This window comes from Corapipo altera, unplaced genomic scaffold (genome assembly GCF_003945725.1).
Source record: "Corapipo altera isolate COAL_440 unplaced genomic scaffold, ASM394572v1 142, whole genome shotgun sequence".
Taxonomy (NCBI): Eukaryota; Metazoa; Chordata; class Aves; order Passeriformes; family Pipridae; genus Corapipo; species Corapipo altera.
Genome location: NW_020884966.1, coordinates 395,231 through 417,285, shown reverse-complemented (window position 1 = coordinate 417,285; position 22,055 = coordinate 395,231). Strand labels below are relative to the sequence as shown.

Sequence of the window (22,055 nt, the reverse complement as noted above, 5' to 3'; positions counted from 1 at the left end):
GAAACGTTTTGTACAGTGGGTTTGTATTTGATTAATATATTGAGTTCCTCTTCCCTGCACTCGTGGCCTGGGCTCTGCAGGGGGCTCAGGGTGTGCTCTGAGGGCTCCCTTGTGACATGAACCAAGGGTTTAGGTTAAGTGTTTGACAATCAGTTCATTCCTCCACCCCCTCCCCCCTGTTTTACATAATTAGTGATGCGTCTTGAGGGGGCAGAGGGGGTAGCTCTGCCCACAGGAGCCTGGCAGCAGTGGGGTCACAGGGGCACCAAGAACTGGAGATAACTGGGGATGGAGGGAGGGGACCACAGGAACGGTGCCCACCCCCTGCCAGTTCCCCTGAAGTGCCTTGGCCCCTCACCTGCAGGCTCCCGAGGGGAGGGGGGCGTTTACATATTCCCAGGGTGTTCCCAGGCTCAGGGGTGCCTGCTCTGCCTCTTGTGTAACCTTTTTTTTTTGTCTATTTTGGATATTTTCTAATAAAACCAGTTAGCAGCAGCTCTGTGGGGGTGTGTTGAGTCCTGCAGCTCTGGGGGGAAGGGGGGTCTGTGTCGAGTCCTGACCCCCACCCTGTTCCCAAATCAGTGCCCAGGCCTGGCCTCAGCTGCGCTTTATTCAAGTGACACCACACACGGAGCAGCTCCGGCCTCACTGTTACTTCCACAGCTTCTTGATGGACATGTTCTTCTCACTGTCCTTCTGCATCACCTGGGTGGGGATGGGAGAAGGGTTGGTTCCAGCGTGCAGCCCCCAAACTGGGTGCTAACAACCCCCCAAAACACCAAACTTCAGCCCTGCACCAGGAAGGCACAGCAGCCTCTTCCACATCACTGACATCAAACAACTCCCTCAACACTGTTGTGTCTCCCCAGTGCTCACCCCCTCCAAGCCCTGCAGCTCTCAAGTCCTGGCAGACAGTGCTCAGGACACTTTGTGCCACCAAAACCCACCATCACCCCCTGTTTTGCCTCCCCCCCCACACACACACTTACCTTGGCCACAGCCATTTCAAAGTCCTCCTGTGTGACGTGCACCCGCCGCTCCCTCAGCGCGTACATTCCTGCTTCTGTGCACACGCCCTGGGGGGACAGGATGTCACCCACTGCTCCCCAGTGCCATCCCCAGTGCCCCCCAGTGCCCCCAGCTCACCTTCACCTCCGCGCCCGACGCCCCTGGCATCAGCTCCGCGATCTTGCGCAGGTTGATGCCTCGCGTCAGGTTCATTTTGCGGGAGTGGATCTTGAGGATGTCCAGGCGGGCCTGGAGCAGTGGGGGTTAGAGCCATGGGAATGGGGACAGCAGGGACCCGGGAGAGCTGGGGAGGAGCCTCACCCTCCACGTACCTCCTCGTTGGGAGGGGGGAACTCGATCTTCCTGTCGATGCGGCCGGGGCGCAGCAGAGCCGAGTCCAGGATGTCGATGCGGTTCGTGGCCATGATCACCTGCACGGGGACAGCAGCTGTCACCACTGTGGGGCCAGCGGGACACGTCCCTGTCCCCAGGCAGGGCTGGCACCCTCCTACCTTGATGTTCTTGGTGGCCTCGAAGCCATCGAGCTGGTTGAGGAGCTCCAGCATGGTGCGCTGCACCTCGCTGTCCCCGCCCGAGCCGCCCTCCAGGCGGGATGAGCCGATGGAGTCGATCTCATCCATGAAGATGATGGACGGTGCGTGTTCTCGGGCCATCACGAACAGCTCCCGCACCATGCGGGCACCTGCGGGGGCACAGGGCTGAGCCTGGTACTGTGACCACCCAGGGGGACAGCCCTGATGTCACCTGTCCCCCCCAGGGCCACCTCTTACCTTCCCCAATGAACTTCTGCACCAGCTCAGAGCCCGACACGCGGATGAAGGTGCAGTCGGTGTGATGGGCCACTGCCCTGGCCAGCAAGGTCTTGCCTGTGCCAGGGGGGCCGTAGAGCAGCACACCCTGAAAGGGCCACACAGACACATCAGACCCCGAAGGGGACATGGGGACACCCCTTCAGGACCCCCCAGCATCACTTGCCTTGGGCTGGGCAATGCCCAGTGCCTCGAAGAGCTCCGGGTGCTTCACGGGCAGCTCGATCACTTCCTTGATCTCCTTGATCTGCTTGTCCAGGCCCCCGATCATCTCGTACGTGGAGTCCGGGACCTTCTCCACCATCATCAGGGACACCAGCGGGTCCACCTTGTTGGGCAAGATCTTGTGCAGGGTGTAGCTGTCGTTCCGCAGGGCCACGCGGCAGTTCGGGGTCACCTGTGGGAACATGGAGGGGATCAGTGTCCCTGCCAGCCCTGGGGGACCAGTCAGGACCCCTCCCATGGCCCCAGAACACTCACGTCATTGATGTCGATGTTCTTGTCCACATCCACCACAAACTTCCCCTCGGGGTGCACCTGGAAGGCAGAGATGGCACCTTGAGTTATTTCTGTGGGAAGTTCCCCGGTTTGTGCCCAGTATCCATCACTTGCTCGGAGCAGGAAAAAGGAGCCAGGAGCTCAACCACCACCAAACACCTTATGGCCCCTCCTGCCTCTCACCAGCCTGGGGAAGGTCTGGGCCCAGCAGAACCATTCCAACGTGCTCCTCCAGACAAAGAGCTCCCACTCCACATCTCTGAGATGTCACATCCCCCAGCTCATGCTCACATTCACTGTGTCCCTTACGATATCACAGGGTCTCTCAGCCCCCACCCCAGCCCTGACCACCCCTAGGACAGCTCAGTCTCGTACCTTGACAAGCACTTTCTTCTTGTCCATGGCTCTCACCACCTCTCCCACGTAGGATCCCTGCTCCTGCAGCAGCTGCAGCTCCTCCCGCAGCAGCCGCACTGCGGGGAAGGACAGAGCTCAGCACCAGCCACAGCTTCCCCTCTGAGCCCCTGCCTGGGGCAGAGGGGCAGCACAGAGGGCACAGCAGCCCCCAGCCCAGCCCAGAGCCCCCAGCCCAGAGCCCAGGTGAGGAGGAGGAGGGTGCAGGCCGTACCCTTGGCGTTCAGCTCGTTCCTCTGCGCCTGCAGCCGCCGCAGGTTCTGGCTCTTCTCGTTCACAATGAGCTGTGGGGACAGAGCCTGGCTGAGTCCTTGGGGTGCTGGGCAGGGCTCAGCTAAACCCAGCGTGGGCACCAGCACTGGCACCGTTATCATGGAATGCTTTGGGTTGGAAAGGATTTTAAAGACCATCTCATTCCACCCCCTGGCACAGGCTGGAACATCTCCCACCAGCCCAGGTTGCTCCAAGCCCCGTCCAACCTGGCCTTGGACACTTCCAGAGGTCCAGGGGCAGCCACAGCTTCTCTGGGCAACCTGTGCCAGGGCTTCCCCACTCTCACAGGGGACAATTTCTTCCTAATATCCAATCCCACCCTGCCCTGTGTCACTGGGGACAGGGACCTGGATAGGGACAGTCATTCCCAGCAGGACGCAGCCAAACCCCCCTGCAGGGTGGGCAGCCCCTCACTCAGAGAGTTCTCAGCTCAGAGCACAGACTCATCAACCTGTGCCCCCCAGAGCCCCCAGGATGGTCCTACTTGCTGACACCCCCTGGGAAAGAGCTTCCTTCTGCTCCTGAGCACAGGGAAGGCTGTGGGTCCCCTCCAGGGCAGGCCAGCTGTGGGGACATGGCCACACAGCCCTAGTGTCCCCAGGCAGGACACGGCTCACCTGCAGCTCCTCGATCTTGGATAGGTAGTACTGCCGCAGCCCCGAGCCACCCTTCCCGTCGTCCATCTCCATCTGGGAGAGAGCAGAGCTCAGTGGCACTGACCCCCAAATCCTACCGTATCCCTGGCAGCCTCCGTGCTGCCCCCTCAGTCCTCAATTTCTCCCCCCCAACCTTCCCAGGCCGGGTCCTGGGTCCCCTTTTCCCTCTTTTCCATCCTCTATCCCTGCGGTCCCCAATTCCCCTCCCGACCCCCTCGACCTGGGTCCTGGATCCCTTTCCCTCCGCCTCTCTGACCCCCGATCCCCAAATGCCCCCCACCTGGGTCCTGGGTCCCCCTTTTCCCTTTCCCTCCATCCTCTGCCCCCTGGTCCCCAGTTCCCACCTTGGTCCCTCCTGGATCCCCCCTTCCCTCTCCCCCACTCTCAGAATCCCGCCGTCGCCGCCCGACCCCAGTCCCGCACCCCTCCTGGGGGGGCCAAGGCGAGACCTGCCGAGTCACGGCGCGGCCAGGCCCGTGGCAGAGCGGGCCGCAGCAGAGCCGTGGGGCCGCACGGAGCGCCCCGAGCCCCCTGCCCGTCCACAGCCCTGGCCCAGCCCGACCCGACCCCACCTGCTCGGGCCCGTCCAGCGCCATCTTCTCCGCCGGCATCGACCCCCAACAAAGATGGCGCCCGCCGTCTTCCGCTGCCCGACCCCTGCGCACCTGGCGCGATGACGTCACTTCCTGTCCCCGATGAGCCACAGGATCCACACACACTCCCGCACCTCCGGGATGCGGGGCGCCGCCATCTTGGCGCGGTCAGAGGTGAGTCCTCTGTGTTGTAAGGCGCCGGAGGGGACGGAAAGGGTTGTGGACGCGCCTCCGAGGGGATACACTATCGTTCCACGAGCCTCCCGTTGTCGTTCCCCTTCTCCTGCCCTCGGCAGCCCACCTGGCCGCGGCGGCAGGGGCGCGCCACTCCCAAGATGGCGGCTAGACAGGGACCAACCGGAAGTTGTCGGGTTTGTGCGGAGCACGCCGGGAAGGTGCTGCGGGAACGCGGCGGCACCGGGACCGGGATCAGGACCGGGATCAGGATCGTGTCGGTGTCCTGGGGCAGCAGCCCGTTCTCCCCGCAGGTCCAAGCCCGGCGCTGACAGCGCGGCCCCTCCGCCGCCGCCATGGGCAAGAAAAGCAAACTGGGCAAGAGCCGGCGGGACAAGTTCTACCACCTGGCCAAGGAGACGGGTGAGGGGCCTGCCCGGCGCTGGGGGGGGGGGGGGGGGGGGCGGCCCCCCCCCCCCCCGATAACCCTCAGTAACCCCCGGGTGCCCCCCAGGGTTCCGCTCCCGCTCCTCCTTCAAGCTGCTCCAGCTCAATCGGAAGTTCCAGTTCCTGCAGAAGGCCCGGGCTCTGCTGGATCTGTGTGCGGCCCCCGGCGGGTGGTGAGTGGGGTCAGGGCTGTGTCCTGGTGCCACCAGCTGCCCTGGGACACTGTCACAGTGTCCTGTGTGTGCCCCGTCACTGTGTCTCTGTCCTCGATCCCAAACCCCAGCAGCACAGTCCAAGGCTGGGGGCTCTCCTGGGTGGTTTCATTCCTCTCTTCTCTTCCCAGGCTTCAGGTGGCTTCCAAATTCATGCCGGTGTCCAGCCTGATCATTGGTGAGTGGTGGGATCTGGCAGGAACGAGGGGCAGGGACATCCCCCACCACCCCTGGAACTGACGGGGAAAGGATTGAGGATCCTGGGAGGAGGAGAGGGTGGGTGAGGGAGCCACGTGGGATGGGCTGGAGCCTGGTTTTGAGGGGCTGGGATGTCTTTCATTGCTGCAGGAGTGGATTTGGTCCCCATCAAGCCCATCCCCAGCGTGGTGACACTGCAGGAGGACATCACCACCGAGAAGTGCCGCCAGGTTTGTCCCAGCCCCCAGTGTCCCCTGCTGCCCTGGGGCTCAGGGGAGTCATGGCCTCCCCCCACCTGCTCAGGTGGAGGTCCCAGGAGGGGTTCTGAGTGTCCCTGTCCCCCAGGCCCTGCGCAAGGAGCTGCAGACGTGGAAGGTGGACGTGGTGCTGAACGATGGGGCACCCAACGTGGGGGCCAGCTGGGTGCACGACGCCTACTCCCAAGGTGGGGCTGCTCTGGGGCACCAGGGGGGCACCAGTGTGAGGTGGGGACAGTGGCTGCTCTTAGGATCACGGGATGGTTTGGGTTGGAAGGGACATTAAAGACCATCGACTTCCCGCCCCCTGCCACGGGCAGGGACACCTCCCACTAGCCCAGGTTGCTCCAAGCCCTGTCCAACCCATCTTTGGACACTTGCAGGGATCCAGGGGCAGCCACAGCTTCTCTGGGCAACCTGTACCAGGGCCTCCCCACCCTCACAGGGAAGGTCACACCCTCACTCCCTCTTCTCTCCTGCTCCAGCCAACCTGACCCTCATGGCCCTGAAACTGGCCTGCGAGTTCCTCTGCAAGGGTGGCTGGTTCATCACCAAGGTCTTCCGTTCCCGAGACTACCAGCCCCTCCTGTGGATCTTCCAGCAGTTCTTCCAGAAGGTCCAGGCCACCAAGCCCCAGGCCTCCCGCAACGAGTCTGCTGAGATCTTTGTGGTGTGCCAGGGTGAGCATCTGGGGGGACCTGCAGCTGCTGGGATGGGGCTGGGGGAACTGCTGATGGCTCTGATCCCTCCATCCCAGGAGGAAGAGCTCTGATTCTTCCATCCCAGGAGGAAGGGCTCTGATTATTCCCTTCCAGGAGGAAGGGCTCTGATGACTCTGATCCCTCCATCCCAGGAGGAGGGGCTCTGATGACTCTGATCCCTCCATCCCAGGTTATCAGGCTCCAGATAAAATCGACAGCAAGTTTTTTGACCCTAAACATGCTTTCAAGGAGGTGGAGGTTCAAACCAAGTCTGTCAGTGAACTGGTCAGCAAGAAGAAACCAAAGGTATGAGCAAGAGCCAAATGCATAAATGGGGCTAGGGCTGAACAGATTGTAATGAGCAAAATTGATCAGGAAAATGCAAAGTGGTGAGAGAACCAGTTTTGGGGAGGTTTTCAGCCCTAGAAGTTGGTGCAGCAATGGGGAAATGGAGATACAAGTTGTGAGGCTGGGGATGGGTCAGTTAAATCCTACAGTTAAACCCCTCAGTTAAACTCCCTACAGGAGTTGGCCACTGGGTTTGTGTCACTATGAGGTGTCTTTAGGACAGTAAAGGTTGTGTCAGGTGGTCTCAGTTGGGCATGGAGCTGACACAAACCTCTGTGACTGTCAGCTCTCCGTGTCTGGGGTGGGACTGGGAGCTGCTGTGGAGCTGCTAGGTTGGGGCTGGTGGACTCATGTGGACTCACAGAATCCCTATGGTTGGAAAACACCTCTGAGGTCATCAAATCCAACCATTAGACATGTTCAGGTGGACACTGCAGCCAGACACGAGTTAGGTGACACCATCCATCCTTCAGGGCTGGTGGCAGCTGCTCGGTTGTGCCCTGCCCTGGCCTCCCACAGCCCCTTTTCCCCCACAGGCAGAAGGTTATGCTGATGGGGACACAACCCTCTACCACCGCTTCACCCTCATGGACTTCCTCAAGGCTCCCAACCCCGTGGACTTCCTCTCCAAGGCCAATGAGGTGCGTGCCTGAAGTTAAGGGGCACCTTGGAGCACAAAAGGATGAAAAGATGGAGCCAGGTGCTCCTGTGCTCATGGAGGGGAGGCTGGGGCTTAACACCCCTGTCCCTGTGCCCTGCCCAGATCACGCTGGGGGACGGGGAGCTGGAGAACCACAGCTCCACCACGGAGGAGCTGCGCCAGTGCTGCAAGGACATCCGCGTCCTGGGGCGCAAGGAGCTCAGGTACTGGGAGGGACTGGGACAGGCAGACACACCAGCTGGGCCTAGGGGGGGTCTCTAACAGTTTGTCCCCTCCCAACAGAGCCCTGCTGAACTGGAGGACAAAGCTGCGTCGGTTTTTGGCCAAAAAGCTGAAGGAGCAGGCAAAGGAGCTGGATATCAAGTAGGAGCAAACAGCAGGGGTGGGGTGGGTCTGGGCCCAGCACAGCTGCTCTGAGCTCCTTCCTTTTGGCAGCCTGAGCTCTGGTGAGGAGGAGGAAGGTGGAGAGGAGGAGGAGAAGAAGGAGAAGAAAATGGTGCCAGAAGCTGCAGCTGACGAGGTGGAGAAGGAGGAGGAGGAGGTGGAGCTGGCATTGGCAGAGATGAAGGCCAAAGAGCTGGCAGAGTTGAAGAGGTAAAAAGATCTTGGGGAGGAGAGATAGGGAGCATGGGGGGTTCCAGCCATGGGACCAGAGGTGGGACTGTCAGAGCCTGTTCCTCTCACAGTGGGTAGTTTGTAGGTCAGGGGGCCTTGGGCTCCAAGCAGATGAAGCTGAGGGCTGCCTTTGTCCCAAGGTTGGGGGCCCTCCACAGGGGGTGCCAGTGCTGCCGAGGGACATGTGGCACCACTGTGGCACTGGATGAGCCTCTGGGGTTTGTGTGGCAGTGTGGCCTCATTCCTTCCCCTCTCTCAGAAAGAAGAAGAAGATCCTGAAGGAGCAGCGGAAGCAGCGTGAGCGTGTGGAGCTGAAGATGGACCTGCCTGGTGTGTCCATCGCTGACGATGGTGACACCAGCATGTTCTCCCTGCGGAGCATCCACAGGACCCCGGTGTGTGGGGGAGGAGGCCTGGCTTCCCCTGGGAGCTCCCCAGGGCCATCAGGGCTGGGACAGTGCCTGACTTGTGCCTTGTCTGACTTGTGTTGCAGCTGCTGGATGAGTTGTCCCGGGGGGACATGGCCTCAGCAGACACCCTCCTGGAGATGGGCCCTGGGGACGATGACATTTATGTCTCAGATCATGAAGAAGAGGATGATGTGTCCCTGGACAGTGACCTGGACCCGGAGGAGCTGCTGGAGATCGAGGCCCGTCAGCGCAAGCTGGAGCGGGAGAGGCGGGAGCAGGGTGGGAAGAGGTGAGAATGGGAGAGGCCTCCCCGGAGCAGGAGCTGCCATTGGAGCAGCTCCAGGATCCAGTAGTGGGCACCCTGTCCTGGCTGGGGGCACTGATCTTGCTGCTCCTTGTCACAGGGCAAAGTTTAAGCAGAAGGAAGAAGAAGAGGAAGAAGGGGAGGAAGAGGAGAATCCCCTGCTGGTGCCCCTGGAGGAGAAGTCAGTGCTGGAGGAGCGACAGACCAGCCTGTGGTTCGGGAAGGTGAGTCCCACTGGGACAGAAATGGTGGGGCAGGCTCGGCCCCAGCAGCTCCCCAGGGCTGCCCTGTGTCTGACCCTCTGCTCCCCATCCCAGGACGCCTTTGCCGGCATCGAGGATGATGCAGATGAGGACCTGGAGCTGGGGCAGGCCCAGATGTTGGCTGAGAGACAGCGCGAGTCCCAGAGAGGTGAATCACTGGGGGGGCACAGAGGGACAGTCCCACAGCCCAGTCTGGGGCTCTGGATCCAACCACAATGGGGATGCTGCCCTGAGCAGTTTCATGGAATGGTTTGGGTTGGAAGAACCTTAAAGGTCATCCAGTTCCAACCTCTGCCATGGGCAAGGACACCTTCCACTAGGCCAGAAGCTGTTCCCAGCCTGTGTTGTTAAGGACTTGTCATTAGTGCAGTGCTAATGAGCAGGATCTCTAGAGGAATGGTCTGCAGTGGGGTCTCCCTTGGCCCTTTCTCACCCAGTGGTTCCCATTCCCAGACAAAGCAACAAAGAAAGGGCAGAAGAAGAAGCAGGTGCTCCAGGAGGAGGCTCCAGCTGAGCCCCCCCCAGCCACAGACACAGCGCCTGGCACTGGTGAAGCACAGGATGAGCAGAGCAGTGACGATGACAGCAGCAGTGACGAGGAGAGGTGAGGACTGGGAGGGGGGTCAGGATGTTCTCCCCTGCTCCAGAGTCCTGGTGAGCTGGGAGATGAGGACCCGAGCCCTGACCACGCTCCTCTCCACAGGCCACCAACAGCAGTGAGGGGGAAGCGGGGCCGTGTGGAGCCGTGTGGCTTTGAGGTGGTGCCCATTGAGAACCCAGGTGAGGGGGAGGCCCTGTGAGTCCCTCTTTAGGGACAAGAGGTGGGGCCAGGCCAAGCTTTAACGTGTCCCTCCTGCAGTGAAAAGAGCCCGTGTCCTGGATGCAGAGGGCCTGGCCCTCGGCTCCGTCATCGCCACCTCCAGAAAGGCCCGGCGGGACCTCATCGACGACTCCTTCAACAGGTACCGGAGCTGTGGGGGCTGCAGGGGTCCTTCTCCAGCAGGAGGGGGTAGGTGAACTGAGGTGGGGGCCCCTTGTCACCTGAGTGCCCCCCCAGGTACTCCTACAACGAGGAGGAGGGGGAGCTGCCCGAGTGGTTCACGGAGGAGGAGAAGCAGCACCGGCGCAAGCAGGTGCCCGTGGACCGGCAGACGGTGGAGGCCTATCGGCAGCGCTGGCGCGAGATCAACGCCCGCCCCATCAAGAAGGTGGCAGAGGCCAAGGCCCGCAAGAAGCGGCGGGTGAGTGGGGCTGTGGGGCCAAATCGCTCTCCTGGGTGCTCCCTCCCTCCTCGGACTGCCCTGTCCCTCACCCTCGCTGTTCCCACAGATGCTGAAGAAGATGGAGCAGATGAAGAAGAAGGCGGAGGCCGTGGTGGACACGGTGGACATCTCAGAGCGGGAGAAGGTGGCCCAGCTGCGGCGGTGAGTGGCCAAGCTGAGATCCAGCTCCTTCCCGTGGTGCTGGGCTGGCTGGTGATGCTGTGTCCCTCCAGCCATGGCATGGGGACAGCTCTGTGTGTCACCCAGCCAGGCTGCATCCAGGGGTGGCAGAACAAAGAGGGGTGGCCCAGCCTGGGCATAGAGCTCAGAGGATGGGTGGGGCCTAATACTGGTTTTAGGGCCAAAAGCCAAACTGCTGGAGCTGAGTTGGGCTGGGCACTGGGACTTGCTCTGACCTTTCACCCTTGTCCCACAGCATCTACAAGAAGGCTGGGCTGGCCAAGGAGAAGCGACAGGTCACCTACCTGGTGGCCAAGAAGGGGGTAGGACCCCGTGTGCGCCGCCCCCCCGGCGTCAAGGGCCAGTTCAAGGTCGTCGACAGCCGCCTCAAGAAGGACGTGAGGGCTCAGAAACGCAAAGAACAGAAGAAAAAGCGCCACAAGTGATGTGGGACCGGCTCTGTCCCCAGCGAGGGACTCTGCTCAGGGCTGGCTCCTGTCCTCCACTGCTGTCCCCTGCCCTGGGGACAGGGCTGGCACTTGGTCACACGCTGCTCTTAGTCTCTTAGCCCGTGCCTTGATGTGACAGTGCCTCCTGCCCTCCCCTGGGGCAGGGAGGGTTAATTTGGCCACATCTCCAGTCTCACCTGCTGGCTCTGCTGAGATTCACCCTGTGGAGGTCAAGGGAGCATCCACACCAGCCCTGGCTGTCCCCAGACAGGTTGTGGCTCTGGGGGACATCCCTGGGCCATATTTGTCACCAAGGGGGCAGGACAGTGGGTGCAGGGAGTGGGTGGGGCAAGGAGCAGGGACCAGTGAGTGACAGTGGTGTGGGCAGGGCTGTTTTCTATATACACATCCCCATGTTTTTCAAGCATTTTTGGGTTAAAACCTCCCTTTTTTGGAAGGACCCCTCATGACCCCCCTGGTCCCCCACTCACCTGCTCCTTCACCACTCATTAGGACACTGGGGTGCTCCCAATGACATCATCACCCCCAGATTTCCCCACCCCCCTGGTTTTACTCACCCCCAAAGGTGGCACAAAATGACTGAAAACTGCCCTTGCCAGCAGCTCATTGCTCTAATGCATCTGGACATTCCTCCCCTCAAAGCACAGGGAGGTGTGCCCAAGGATGGGGTGACTTTGTTGTCAACATGCACGATGGAGTAAAGACTGCTTGAGACCCAAGGTGGATGTAATTTTATTTCACACTAACTCTGGCTGTTCTGAAGAGTAGGGAGATTCATCATCATTCAAGACTTCACGTTGGCATCTAAATATTCCATACAAATACAGTTAATAAATGAAAATACAGATTTCAGCACATATATAATGTTGAAATTCACACTGAAAACAAACAACGACGAGCAAATCTGACCCCTGCATAAAATACCATTTTCCAGTTTCACACTGTAGACAGATCAAAGCAAGAAATAGCAAGTTATGCAAACCAAGTCATTCCTAGCTTCCATATATCACTTTGCCATCAAGGAATGCCTTGCCAATCAAAGTGGCCACTGCCACCCCTTTTAAATTTGATTGAATACTGTCCATGTAACAAGAGTAGAATTTGATCCTTCTGTTGGAGAGAGCTGTGCTAGTGCTTTGGTGATAAACACCCTATATGCTACTGAACACTGCAATTTACAAAACAGCAAGTTTGGATTATGCTTACTCACTACCAACCAGGAAAAAAAAACAACTTTTGTTTCACAGGCTGAGGTGGACTGAGCTGAACAGTAATAAATGTCAAATCTACAAAATTATTGAGAATCATACACAAATGGAGAAGGCAAATGTAACAAACATTATCAACATGACACTACCATTCATTAGTAAAACTCTGAGAATGTGTAATGACTGAGCATTATAGAGCATTTTGGTTTTATTTGATTACAATGTCTTCAAACTAAAATTTCATTTAGTTGCAGTATGAGACACACCATTAAGTTGAGCTACTGACCTCAGGTTCCCTTCACAGTGAGTGGTGATATGGTTGTTAAAATTCAACATGTGATCCACCTAATCAGATGCTGAGGTCTAGTTCTGAACACGTTGATGAGAGTTCATGTGAGTCAAATGACCCAAATGGTTATTGCAAACTGCTTCCTTTACCTGCCTGGCAATGAATGAGACACTGGGAGCACAGAAGGAGATCACTGTGATGAGGGATGCAGTCTCCAGGTGTCACAGGAAGGCCACTTTCCAATGGGGTCACTCAGAGAGAACTGGACTGTGACCAAGCAGCATCACAGATTTTTCCTGTGTTCTGTTTTATACTTCAGCAACAGTCCAAGATCTGAGCTGCACAAAACCACGTTTCAGCTGGTGTTACACCCTCTGTGACTTAAAGATCTGATCCTTGCTTCATGAAAAAGCATCTGCATACATGGAAGACAATGTAGATTTGCAATGAGCATGCTGATAAACATCACTAGGGCAGGGATCTCTTTGGCATGACAGTTTAATCTTACTGCCCCTCAAAGTCCTATTATGCTACCTAAATTGGATCTGTACAGAACAATTATGCAAAAAGGATCATTCTTCCTGAAAGTGGCAAAACCAAATTATGACTTTACTGTAAAACAACTTTCTCAGGTCAGCAGTCTCAAACACAGTTTATCAGCAGCAACTCCTGTTTCTTCAGCTCTTAAGAGAGGTAATCAGAGTTCATTTTTCAAAGTTTGGCAGGTAAATTATCTTCCAATTTCACCTCCAGAGCACCCATACTTGGAGAGATCCTGTGTAACTCGAGGTCACTGGTAGACTGAGTCAAAGCCTCAGCACTTATTTTTGAGGCTTTCAGCTGCATCCTGTCATCACTGTCTTCACCCTCAGAGCTGGGACTTATTTCTTGAATTTTCAAGAGATCTCCGGTACTGAAAGTCTTCTCTGTGTTACTGGAACTCATTCTCAGGGCTCTTTGTGGAAGGCTTTCCTTTCTTGAGCTCATCTTCTGAAGTTTAAAAGGGAGTTTGTCCTTCTCTCCTGCAATATCAACACAGTCAAGCAGACAAACCTGTTCTCCTCTGGTTTTGTTATTATCGACGGGACTGTTGAAAGGAGATGACAGGGACAGCTTTTCTTCTTGCTCTTTAACACTGTAAGGAGGAGTGGGCACTTCAAATGTAGCATGAAACTGAGAATAATCCACACGGAAAAAACCATTTTCCAGAGACATTACAGGGAGGAACCTGTGACCCCAAAGGACTTCATCTTCTGTGTACGAGGTCCTAGCTTGACACGTCATTCCTATGGGAACAGAGACAAAAGCATGGCATTCTAATGTCAGCAAACAGACTGGCATCTACAGCAAAAAATACAAAGTAAGGCTAAAAATCAATTGTAGCCTGTAAGCTAATAATTTTATGGATTACAAAATGGGGTAATTTTTCCTAGACGATCTTCTGACGTCAATGGAGTGCCTCTAGTTCACTGACTAGAGTTTTATGAAAATATTGCATTAAATATTGCAGACTAGAGACCAAGCAAAAGCAGAATGTAAAATTAAAACAGTATTAGCTTGACAGCAACAACAATCTTACAGCTTGTATCATAAAATCTCAGAATGGGCAGGGACACCTTCAACCAGACCAGGTTGCTCAGAGCCCCATCCAAGCTGGCCTTGAACACCTGCAGGGATGGGGCAGCCACAGCTTCTCTGGGCAACCTGTGCCACCCTCAAAGTAAAGACTTTTTCCCTAATATCTAATCTAAACCTACTCTCTTTCAATTTTAAACCCATTCTCCCTTGTCCTTTAAATGCTCTTGCCCCATCTTTCCTGTAAGTTCTCTTCAGCTACTGGAAGGCCACAATTAGGTCACCCCAGAGCTTCTCTTTTGCAGGCTGAACAATCCCAATTCTCTCAATCTTGAGAGAGTTTGTAATACTGTTCCTTGGAAGTCACCTTGAGAGAAAGAACTATTGCTTGGCAGAGGCTTCCAGAGTTCTCTGGCGAGGATCAGGTGTGGGGGGAGCTAAAGCTAAATGAAAAATGTAACATTCCATTCCTTCTACAGGCTAGGCTACTTTTTCTCCAAATAGTGTGTCAAGACAAAAGCTGTGCAGAGACACTGAAGCTGTCTTCCATGCAACTGTAAATGCAGAAAGGATGAAAATGTACTTTGATTAACCAAAGCTTAACAAACCCTCAGAAGGCAGCAGAGGAAGATCAGAATACTGATGATTCGGACTTTAACAACGTGCACGGATCCTTGATGCAGAGCTTCTTATACAACTAGAACATATTTTCACAGCATTCATAAAGCAATTAAGTTCTCAAAAGACAAGGCCACAAAGTCAGCTGTCATCTGGACAACACCATACTCAAATGGAAAAAAACCCAGCCCTGCTCATATTTGTTGATAACCACATGTGCCTACAATCTTTGTGGCTGACAAGGTCTGTATTTGTGCTGTAAAACTGGACTCCTTATTCTGCATTTTATTTAATGCAAGCTACACAGAAGGAGATTTTGCAGCACTGGCAACTTTTAAAGTTCAACATTCTTTTAGAGTAGTGGTCCTTAAAACAGGAGCCTGTGTCTCTTCTTGGATGTTCTGGCCACTTTGGGAATCGGGAATGCAGAGCCCTGTGGGGAGAGAGGTCTCCTATTCACTGGTACAGGCCACAGAAGCTCTGCAGCATATGGCAGGATATTCTGAAGCATCCAGGACTAACAGCTGCCTTGCTAAAAATATCAGGACCGAAAAGAAAAGACTAAAAATTAGAGTATGTGTATTATCCTAAATCTTACCCGTAGTCTCAACGATTCCTTCGAGGATGACGACTATTTCAAATTGCTCACTTCTTAGTGATCTTTGTGAGAGACAGAAAAAGGGGCTCTCTGAGGTAATTTCATGACAGATGGTTAAAGGGGAAACTAAAAACAGCTGGTCAGCTCCAGTTCCAAATCCAACATCCAGTTCACACTGGTCTAGTGGCAGAAACTCTCCCTCTGGTGTCTGCCTGGACTGAAGATAAAAAGATGATTTAGTAATCACCACGTGAGGCAAAACATGAAATCAGTGCAATAAAGTTTAAACCTGCCTCTTCCATGACATTATCAGCTACATATATTAGGTCTGGGGTCTTAAAATGGAAATATAAGTAATGCTAAATACTACGAGGCTGCTGTGTAAGAACAATTTTGACTTTTCTTATTGTGCCCTAGGATTCATCACCATCTACAAACTTTACCATGAGTTATATATATGTGTATATACTTCAACAAAAATGTCATGTGCCACACTACATGCCTTGCAATGGATGTTCAACAGGAATATCCTGCAGCAAAAGGTCCTGTTATCAAGAACAAAATCTGCAAGCTGAGCACATTTTAATCTGTTGCTTGAATTCAGGTTTCATTATTTTTGTACGTTACTGACTTTTGTTTGGCAGATGGCATATGATGTACTAACTCAAAGGTAAATATCACAGCAATGGCACAGTATGTCTGGTAAGTGATGTTTCCACAAAACCACCTGAATTGATGCTGATGATGCTCTCATCCCTTGCCAATTTGCATGTACCACCTACTCTAAGTTGACCTTAATAATGAACTTACAATATTATTAAGTGCCTCATTTTTCTTCCCATCATTTCATGGGTCCAATAAAAATAGTGATATGATAGCTTCCCTCCACCCCTTAGTGTTCCCTCCAAATTTTCCTGGTGTTCAAAGTATAACTAAAAATTACATCAGTTAGCCAGGCAGCTCCACAGCTCAGTCTCTGAAGGTCTCTGGTGGAAACTGTCCATTAAAATTAGAAGCTTTGCACAGCCAATATAAAACCTCTTTAAAATCCTTTCTGCTTATTATTTGATTCAAAAGCACTTAACTCTTTAAGAAGATGAGTACTGATTATAAATGGTAGACTATTCTTTATTTACTAAATAATTTTAAATGTGTTGCACTCATATTGACAAATGTATTGGTTCCACTGCTTGGAAACACCATTCCTTGAGAGCAAGTCAAAGGTAGCTGTTCTGCCATCTACTGAAATCCAATTAGTATTCTTTTACTAGTCTTTAAAAACACTCCCTAAGCAACCAGTGTATCTTCATATTGTCCTTCCACTTCACATGTATCTTAAAAATGCTGATGTTATAACTGCCTGGTATTTACTGATGATTACATAACCAGCTAGGAAGCTGCCAGAATATTAAATACAATGCACGGTTCCATTTATGTGCTGTGTGTTTGTTTTTCTGCTAAGGAAAATAAAAAATTCCTATCTAAATAACCAAGTTCTCCCTTTACACAAGAGGACAAGAGCCAGTTTCTCCACTACTGATGAAGACAGAGAAAACATCAGCTGGTTTCTCATAAAGGCATTCTCACAAATTACTTGTGATTTGAAACGTAAAAGACAATGTTATGAAATAAAAATGATCGAAACCACTACACATACCGGTCGTGATGGTCTCTGTTATGGGCAAATGTAATCAAGCTATTGCTAAAATATCTTTTCTCTTTTCCTGAGACAAGCTGCAGAACCAAGCTGCAGAACTACCCCACTGCTTTGTTGCCTGGCTACTGCTCCTTCCATGGGTGCCCAAATTCGTTGGCTGTGAGTGATCTTTGCTCCACGGTAACAAGGCTCCACATGGGCTGCAAGAACCAACATCTGAACCTCAAACTGTCCCAAAGTTTTATCAAATACATCTACCTAGACCAAAAAAATGTGCGTATTTGCACAAAAATTGCTGCCTGACTGACTTAAGAACTTTGTTTGATCTACAAACCATTTTTCTTTGTGGAAGGGTCTTCGATCAAATCCATTCAAAAGCAAACAAATCCAGCGAGGATGATTAGAGGTAACAGATCTGGGAGAAAGCAAAAGGTTGTGTTTGAGGTATTCAGTATCTTACACACAGGATTGACTTATGCAGGCCATGGAGAATTTTTAAAAGAAACTTTGTTAAATAAAAAAGAAATTAACCTGAATGAAGATAGCTTAATAGCCCCAATATGTCAGGCTCCCAGCCAGTGACCTTTGTTGCACATATAAAGCTTTACTCAAAGGATCACAAAACAAGGCAGAGGACTATAAACTGTCTGCAAAAGAATCACACTTGTGATTCTTTGACTCATATAACACAAAGCCAAGCAAATTTCACAGATCAATACATGCTTGAACAAGGGCACAGTTAGTTAGAAATGCCCCAGCTTGCATTGTAAATGTGGTCAGAGGTAGAGAATCTAAAGGTTTAGATGAATTTCTCCAAAGGTTAAGTGCTTCATACCTAAAAAAAAAAAAAGACTCCCATGTATTTAACCTTCTGCCACTGGATCTTTGTTTTGTTTTTTATTACCAGGCACACTTCCACTGCATCATCACTTTGTTTTAGTGAACAAACACCTTATGTCCTTCAAATCTTCACTCCTATCCTGTATTCATTCTTATTGCTTTTCTAAACCCTGTTTTTTGTGCACATTCTCCTTTAACTGGACATGATGCAGTTTTATTCTTATTAACCCTCTGTCACTTCACTCCTTAGAGAACTCACATAGTTATGTTTTGATACCCAGGTGGACTAGTTAAGCATTGGAGTATAAAAAAATTGGGATGCAAAAGATGCAGCACTATCAAGCTTAATATTGTAGTATGTTGTAGAGAAACTCAGGAATCTGGAAAATGCTAAAATGGTATGTGGTCATTTACCAGACAGTACTACAGTATTTTCAGTACTGGCATTTGAGAGGAATCATCTCACCTATCTGGGCTTCAGCTCCACACTTGGACTATCAGCTTGCAAGAAGTATTTTTAATACTATTGTTAGCACATGTTGAAAGCAGGCTATGATGATTTTACATTCCTCAGCTTTCTGAATCAAAATGTCCTACACCACCTGAAACACTACACAGAGCACTTTACACTCCAACACTATCATGTTTATCAATCACACCTGTAATCCCATCAAGAGAAGACAAGAATAGGTAGTGTAATTAAGTTTCAAAAAATCAATATTGATCACCATACTGCCTGAAGCACATGAGTAAGGCCCAGGAATCAACAGGTAAAAAAATAAAGCTCACTGTGACACTGAAAAGACCAGGATCTGAAACTGCAGCATTTTCAGCAGCCAGTTCAAACAGCTTTTCACTGTTTCTCACCCCAGGATTTTGCTTTTTCCTGCTTCTACAGTACTCAATGTAAATTAGAAAGACTCAGGCTTCTGGAAAAGTTTTTGCTGAGACACACACAGTTAGTTTTGTAACTGTTCTCCAAACTCACCACGACCCAGCCTAAAAAGAGCCCCAGACTTTTGCACATCACTACACTGTGCTGCTGCACAGTCCCTGGACACAAAGAAAAACCAGCACAGTGTGGTGACAGTGGTGGCACCACTGCAATCTCCTGAATATCTCAGGGCATACATCACACTGTCAGTAAATGCCAGTCAGACAGACTCAGGTTGGTGTACTTTTATTTACAAGGGGTAAAGAGCTCCATTGGTCCAACCAAAACACTACATTCACTACTAAAAAGACCTCCTATTTCAAGGACAAAAGTGTGATAAGACACTTGAACAGCCACTACTGACTGCTAGAATGATGTGTCCAGTTCAACAGGCACTTTCACAAAACGAGGAGGATTTACAGAAAGCCACAGGAGCTAATACCACACCTTGCAGTGAGGACTGAGGGGGCAGATGGTGCACATTCACTTTTAATTTTTCCACTGTTCATAGCTTATATTTGCCAAGGGTTGCAAAGCAGCTTTAAGACAAGTCATGGGCATGACAACTGTACAAAAAATAAATCAAGAATTGCTCACTGATTCATTGCCTAGCCTATCCTAAGCTGGCTATCCTAAGACAAACTGGTCAAGCAGATCCATCAATGTCCCTTGAGTTTTCTGTCCCAGTCATTTGCATATCAGCATTGTGTAGCAATAGACTGTCAGCAGAAAGCTCACCTTGTATATTCAGTGTCTTATTTCAAAAAGAATTTATAATGAGTTACCATCACTGTAAAAACAAAACTATGACACTGCTTTTATTCCACTTTGACTTGCATTCCAGCTTGAGAGGAGGCTTTCTGCTAATTTTGAATAGTTAGAGAGCAACAAAAAACATGGTTTAGCTTGACTTTCCAATTCCTACAAAAATTCCTCCAGTGTAACTCCTGACAGCTTGTTCCCATATATATCCAACATTTTTTTGAATCTCAGTAGATTCTCCATTTTAAATGGTATTCTGCACCAAGAAAAATTAACATCTCAGTCAAGTGTTCTGCCCAGAACAGCCTTTCATATTTACCACTGCTCCATCACCTACTCCTTCATGCTTATTTCTGCAGATTATTAAAAAGGACAGTTGCTCCAAAGAGTGGATTACCAGATAGAGTATGAACATTTATAACACTCAGATATGACCTTCTGAAATTAATGTCATCATTGGGATCCCATTTCTGACAGTCCTCCCCAGGTGTGCTCCCATGACAAGACACAGCTGCTGAGAGCTGCTGTGTTGCTCCACCTCAGCAATTCTATACAGTGTTTTTCTTCCATTCAGCTCCATCTGATTTATCTTCCAGACCCTCGTGCCTGCCAAATTCCACTGTCTCCTTATCATTTATTTGTTTTGTTACGATCTCTGAGTTTCAGTTTTCTTGCGTTCTGAATTACGCTAACCATTGTCAGTGATTATTAAACAAGTACTGGCGACAATCAAAGGGTCTTCCCACTAAAGCACCTGTACAATCCCTCTGAAATGCTAGGAGGTCACCAGCTGGAACATTGGGATAAAGCTCTGCAAGTTCAAGATCACCAAGTTTCCCCAAGGGGAAGAGGAGGTCAAGGCTGATATTTGTCCTTAATCAATTCTTTCCTTCCAGCCGTCACCTGCTAAGCAGCATAGCTTAGTACCCTTCCTGCAGCTCTCCTGCATCCTGACACATCCATCCTTCCTGCCAGCCTCACAGTCCACCGGAATGCCCCTGGGAGGTCTCTGATGAGGCTGTTTTTCCCTGTGCCAGCTTGGCTCTTCCATGGCTCCTCCTGTGGCCAACCACTGCAACTTCTTCCATAGTCCCTCATCCCGCCCGTCTCACTGACACACCGAGGGACAGGGCAGCTCCCCCCGGGGCAGGGCAGAGCCCACCAGCAGCAATAGCAGGGGCTGCACAGGGGAAGCCCCATGACAGCTGCACTAGGGACACAACGCTGCGCTTGGCCCACACCCTGCTCAGGCTGCCCACTGCAACCCGGGTGCCCTGTGCCACCCGCTGCCGTGCCAGGCTTTACCTTGATGAGCTTGCAGCGGATCTGGGCAGACACCATGTGGCTGTTGCGGAGGTTGCCGACACGAAACATGAGGCAGAGCCTCCCATCCCGCTGCGAGATGACCGCGGCGCGGCTGAACATGAGCGTCTCGGCTCGCTTCTTGGGCTGGGACATCTTGATGAACATGCAGCCGATGAGGAACGCATCGACCACGGAGCCCAGCAGCGACTGGAAGAGGAAAAGCACGATGCCCTCGGGGCAGCGCTCGGTGATGTAGCGGTGCCCGTAGCCGATGGTGGCCTCGGTCTCTATGAAGAAGAGGAAGGCGGAGGGGAAGTTGTACACGTTGGCCACGCAGGGGCTGTAGGTGTCATCGTGCGCCTGGTGCAGGTCGCCTCGCAGGTAGGCAATGCCCCACCACATCGAGGCCATCACCAGCCAGGCCACCGTGTAGGTCAGCAGGAAAATGAGCAGGTTCCAGCGCCACTTGAGGTCCACCAGCGTGGTGAAGAGGTCGGACAGGTAGCGGCTGCTCTCGCCGCCCAGGTTCCCGTGCTGCACGTTGCAGCGCCCGTTCTTGTCCACGAAGCGCTGCCGCTCCCTGCGGGCGCTGCAGCGAGCGGGGCCCACGGCCTGGTACTCGTCCCCGAACTTCCTGCGCACGGCCGACATGCTGCGGGCCGCAGAGATGCTCTGCGGGCGCGGCGAGAACGCGGCGGGGCGGGAGGGGCGGCCGGACCCCGCTGCCTGCGCGGAGCAGCCGCCGCCGAGCGCGGCGCCGGTGCCCGGTGCCCGGGGCGCACCCGGATGCCGGCGGAGCGCGGGTCGGGAGCCGCCAGCGCTGCCCGCTCGCCGGCAGCACCGGGGGAAGATGCGGAGCGGCCGCGGCCTGACGGGGCACACGCCGCGCAGCCGGAGAGGGGAGCCGGGCCGGGGCGCGCCGAGCACCGGGGAGGGGACAAGGGCGAGGGCGGCCGGCCCAGCCCCGCGAGCTCCGGCGGTCAGGGCGGCGGGGCCCGGAGGAGGCTGCAGCGGGCTGAGAGCAGCTCCGAAGGCAGCGGCAGCCCGGCCGCCCTCCGGGCCGCGGGCAGGTTGGGGGCGGGAGGGAGGCGGCGCGTGGAGCGGCTCCGAGGGCGCATGAGCGAGGTGCGCACCGGGGTGCGGGGACGCGAGCGTCGGGAGCCGCTCTGAGGCCTCCGGAGCAGCCTCCGGCCCCGCACAGGCCCGCACCCGCAGGTAAGGGCGGCCCGGCGGCAGCGCCGGTCCCGGGGCGCGGTGGCGGCGCCGGCAGAGGCGGCCCCATTGTTCAGCCGGGCGGGATCGGGCCGGGCTCCCGGCGCCGCCTCCGAGGTGCGGGCCCGGCGTGACCGGAGCCCGCGGCACCGCTGGGTCTGCGCGGGGGGCTCGGGCCGAGCGCGGGGACTCGGGGCCGTACCCGGCCGGGGCGGTGCTCGCCGAGCGCGGCCTCAGGGCTGGGCAGCGGGTCGGGAAGGGAACGTGTGGCTGCTGATGTGCG

General features: G+C 53.7%; 4 protein-coding genes across 11 annotated transcripts in view; 2 read left to right on the top strand and 2 right to left on the bottom strand.

Annotated features, from left to right (window-relative positions):
* Positions 1 to 2: 2 nt before the first annotated feature.
* PSMC5 (proteasome 26S subunit, ATPase 5) lies at positions 3 to 4,380 on the bottom strand. The gene is made up of 12 exons (XM_027664810.1): positions 4,252 to 4,380; positions 3,641 to 3,712; positions 2,965 to 3,034; positions 2,712 to 2,809; positions 2,319 to 2,375; positions 2,005 to 2,235; positions 1,800 to 1,926; positions 1,521 to 1,711; positions 1,341 to 1,439; positions 1,147 to 1,257; positions 990 to 1,076; positions 3 to 705 (listed from the first exon to the last, which is right to left on the bottom strand). Exons 1-12 carry the CDS (start codon positions 4,288 to 4,290, stop codon positions 652 to 654), a joined length of 1,236 nt encoding a protein of 411 aa, XP_027520611.1. The 5' UTR covers positions 4,291 to 4,380; the 3' UTR covers positions 3 to 651.
* Positions 4,381 to 4,664: 284 nt separating this feature from the next.
* Positions 4,665 to 11,493, top strand: FTSJ3 (FtsJ RNA methyltransferase homolog 3). Its single transcript, XM_027664800.1, has 21 exons — positions 4,665 to 4,869; positions 4,961 to 5,066; positions 5,237 to 5,283; positions 5,454 to 5,533; positions 5,649 to 5,748; positions 6,046 to 6,240; positions 6,452 to 6,567; positions 7,146 to 7,250; positions 7,373 to 7,473; positions 7,553 to 7,633; positions 7,706 to 7,864; positions 8,145 to 8,280; positions 8,379 to 8,584; positions 8,700 to 8,823; positions 8,917 to 9,010; positions 9,316 to 9,466; positions 9,566 to 9,642; positions 9,722 to 9,824; positions 9,920 to 10,103; positions 10,192 to 10,286; positions 10,561 to 11,493. The coding sequence occupies exons 1-21, from the start codon at positions 4,803 to 4,805 to the stop codon at positions 10,748 to 10,750; spliced, it is 2,517 nt and encodes an 838-aa protein (XP_027520601.1). The 5' UTR covers positions 4,665 to 4,802; the 3' UTR covers positions 10,751 to 11,493.
* Positions 11,483 to 21,628, bottom strand: LOC113957376 (G protein-activated inward rectifier potassium channel 1-like). 2 transcript variants are annotated; one of them, XM_027664809.1, is made up of 3 exons: positions 20,561 to 21,468; positions 15,063 to 15,279; positions 11,483 to 13,557 (listed from the first exon to the last, which is right to left on the bottom strand). In XM_027664809.1, the coding sequence occupies exons 1-3, from the start codon at positions 21,209 to 21,211 to the stop codon at positions 12,983 to 12,985; spliced, it is 1,443 nt and encodes a 480-aa protein (XP_027520610.1). In that variant the 5' UTR covers positions 21,212 to 21,468; the 3' UTR covers positions 11,483 to 12,982. The 2 variants fall into 2 exon arrangements, 1 of the variants encoding a protein (XP_027520610.1); XR_003531152.1 differs by lacking the exon at positions 11,483 to 13,557 and adding an exon at positions 17,054 to 17,134 and having other exon boundaries at positions 15,168 to 15,279; positions 20,561 to 21,628.
* The window catches only part of MPP3 (membrane palmitoylated protein 3), a 17,132-nt gene continuing 15,915 nt past the window's right edge, over positions 20,839 to 22,055 (top strand). For 4 of the 7 annotated variants that reach the window (XM_027664806.1, XM_027664801.1, XM_027664807.1 and 1 more), the window contains exon 1: positions 21,645 to 21,775. The gene's annotated coding sequence lies outside the window, so the exon portion shown is untranslated. Of the gene's footprint in view, positions 20,942 to 21,362; positions 21,464 to 21,644; positions 21,776 to 22,055 lie in introns of those variants that run through there. The other 3 variants (XM_027664802.1, XM_027664804.1, XM_027664803.1) reach the window with 3 other exon arrangements.

Bases quoted from the DNA above. Each gene is read 5' to 3' on its own strand.
- FTSJ3 (XM_027664800.1), top strand. From the start codon at position 4,803: ATGGGCAAGAAAAGCAAACTGGGCAAGAGCCGGCGGGACAAGTTCTAC. The intron at 8,281-8,378 runs GTGTGTGGGGGA...CTTGTGTTGCAG, and splicing joins GGAGCATCCACAGGACCCCG to CTGCTGGATGAGTTGTCCCG. The intron at 9,011-9,315 runs GTGAATCACTGG...TCCCATTCCCAG, and splicing joins ACAGCGCGAGTCCCAGAGAG to ACAAAGCAACAAAGAAAGGG.
- LOC113957376 (XM_027664809.1), bottom strand. From the start codon at position 21,211: ATGTCGGCCGTGCGCAGGAAGTTCGGGGACGAGTACCAGGCCGTGGGC. The intron at 15,280-20,560 runs GTAAAGCCTGGC...TTTTATCTTCAG, and splicing joins TCCGCTGCAAGCTCATCAAG to TCCAGGCAGACACCAGAGGG. The intron at 13,558-15,062 runs GTAAGATTTAGG...CTGTTCCCATAG, and splicing joins AGGAATCGTTGAGACTACGG to GAATGACGTGTCAAGCTAGG.
- PSMC5 (XM_027664810.1), bottom strand. From the start codon at position 4,290: ATGCCGGCGGAGAAGATGGCGCTGGACGGGCCCGAGCAG. The intron at 2,236-2,318 runs GTGAGTGTTCTG...ATGTTCCCACAG, and splicing joins AGAACATCGACATCAATGAC to GTGACCCCGAACTGCCGCGT. The intron at 1,712-1,799 runs GTAAGAGGTGGC...GTGCCCCCGCAG, and splicing joins GCAGAAGTTCATTGGGGAAG to GTGCCCGCATGGTGCGGGAG.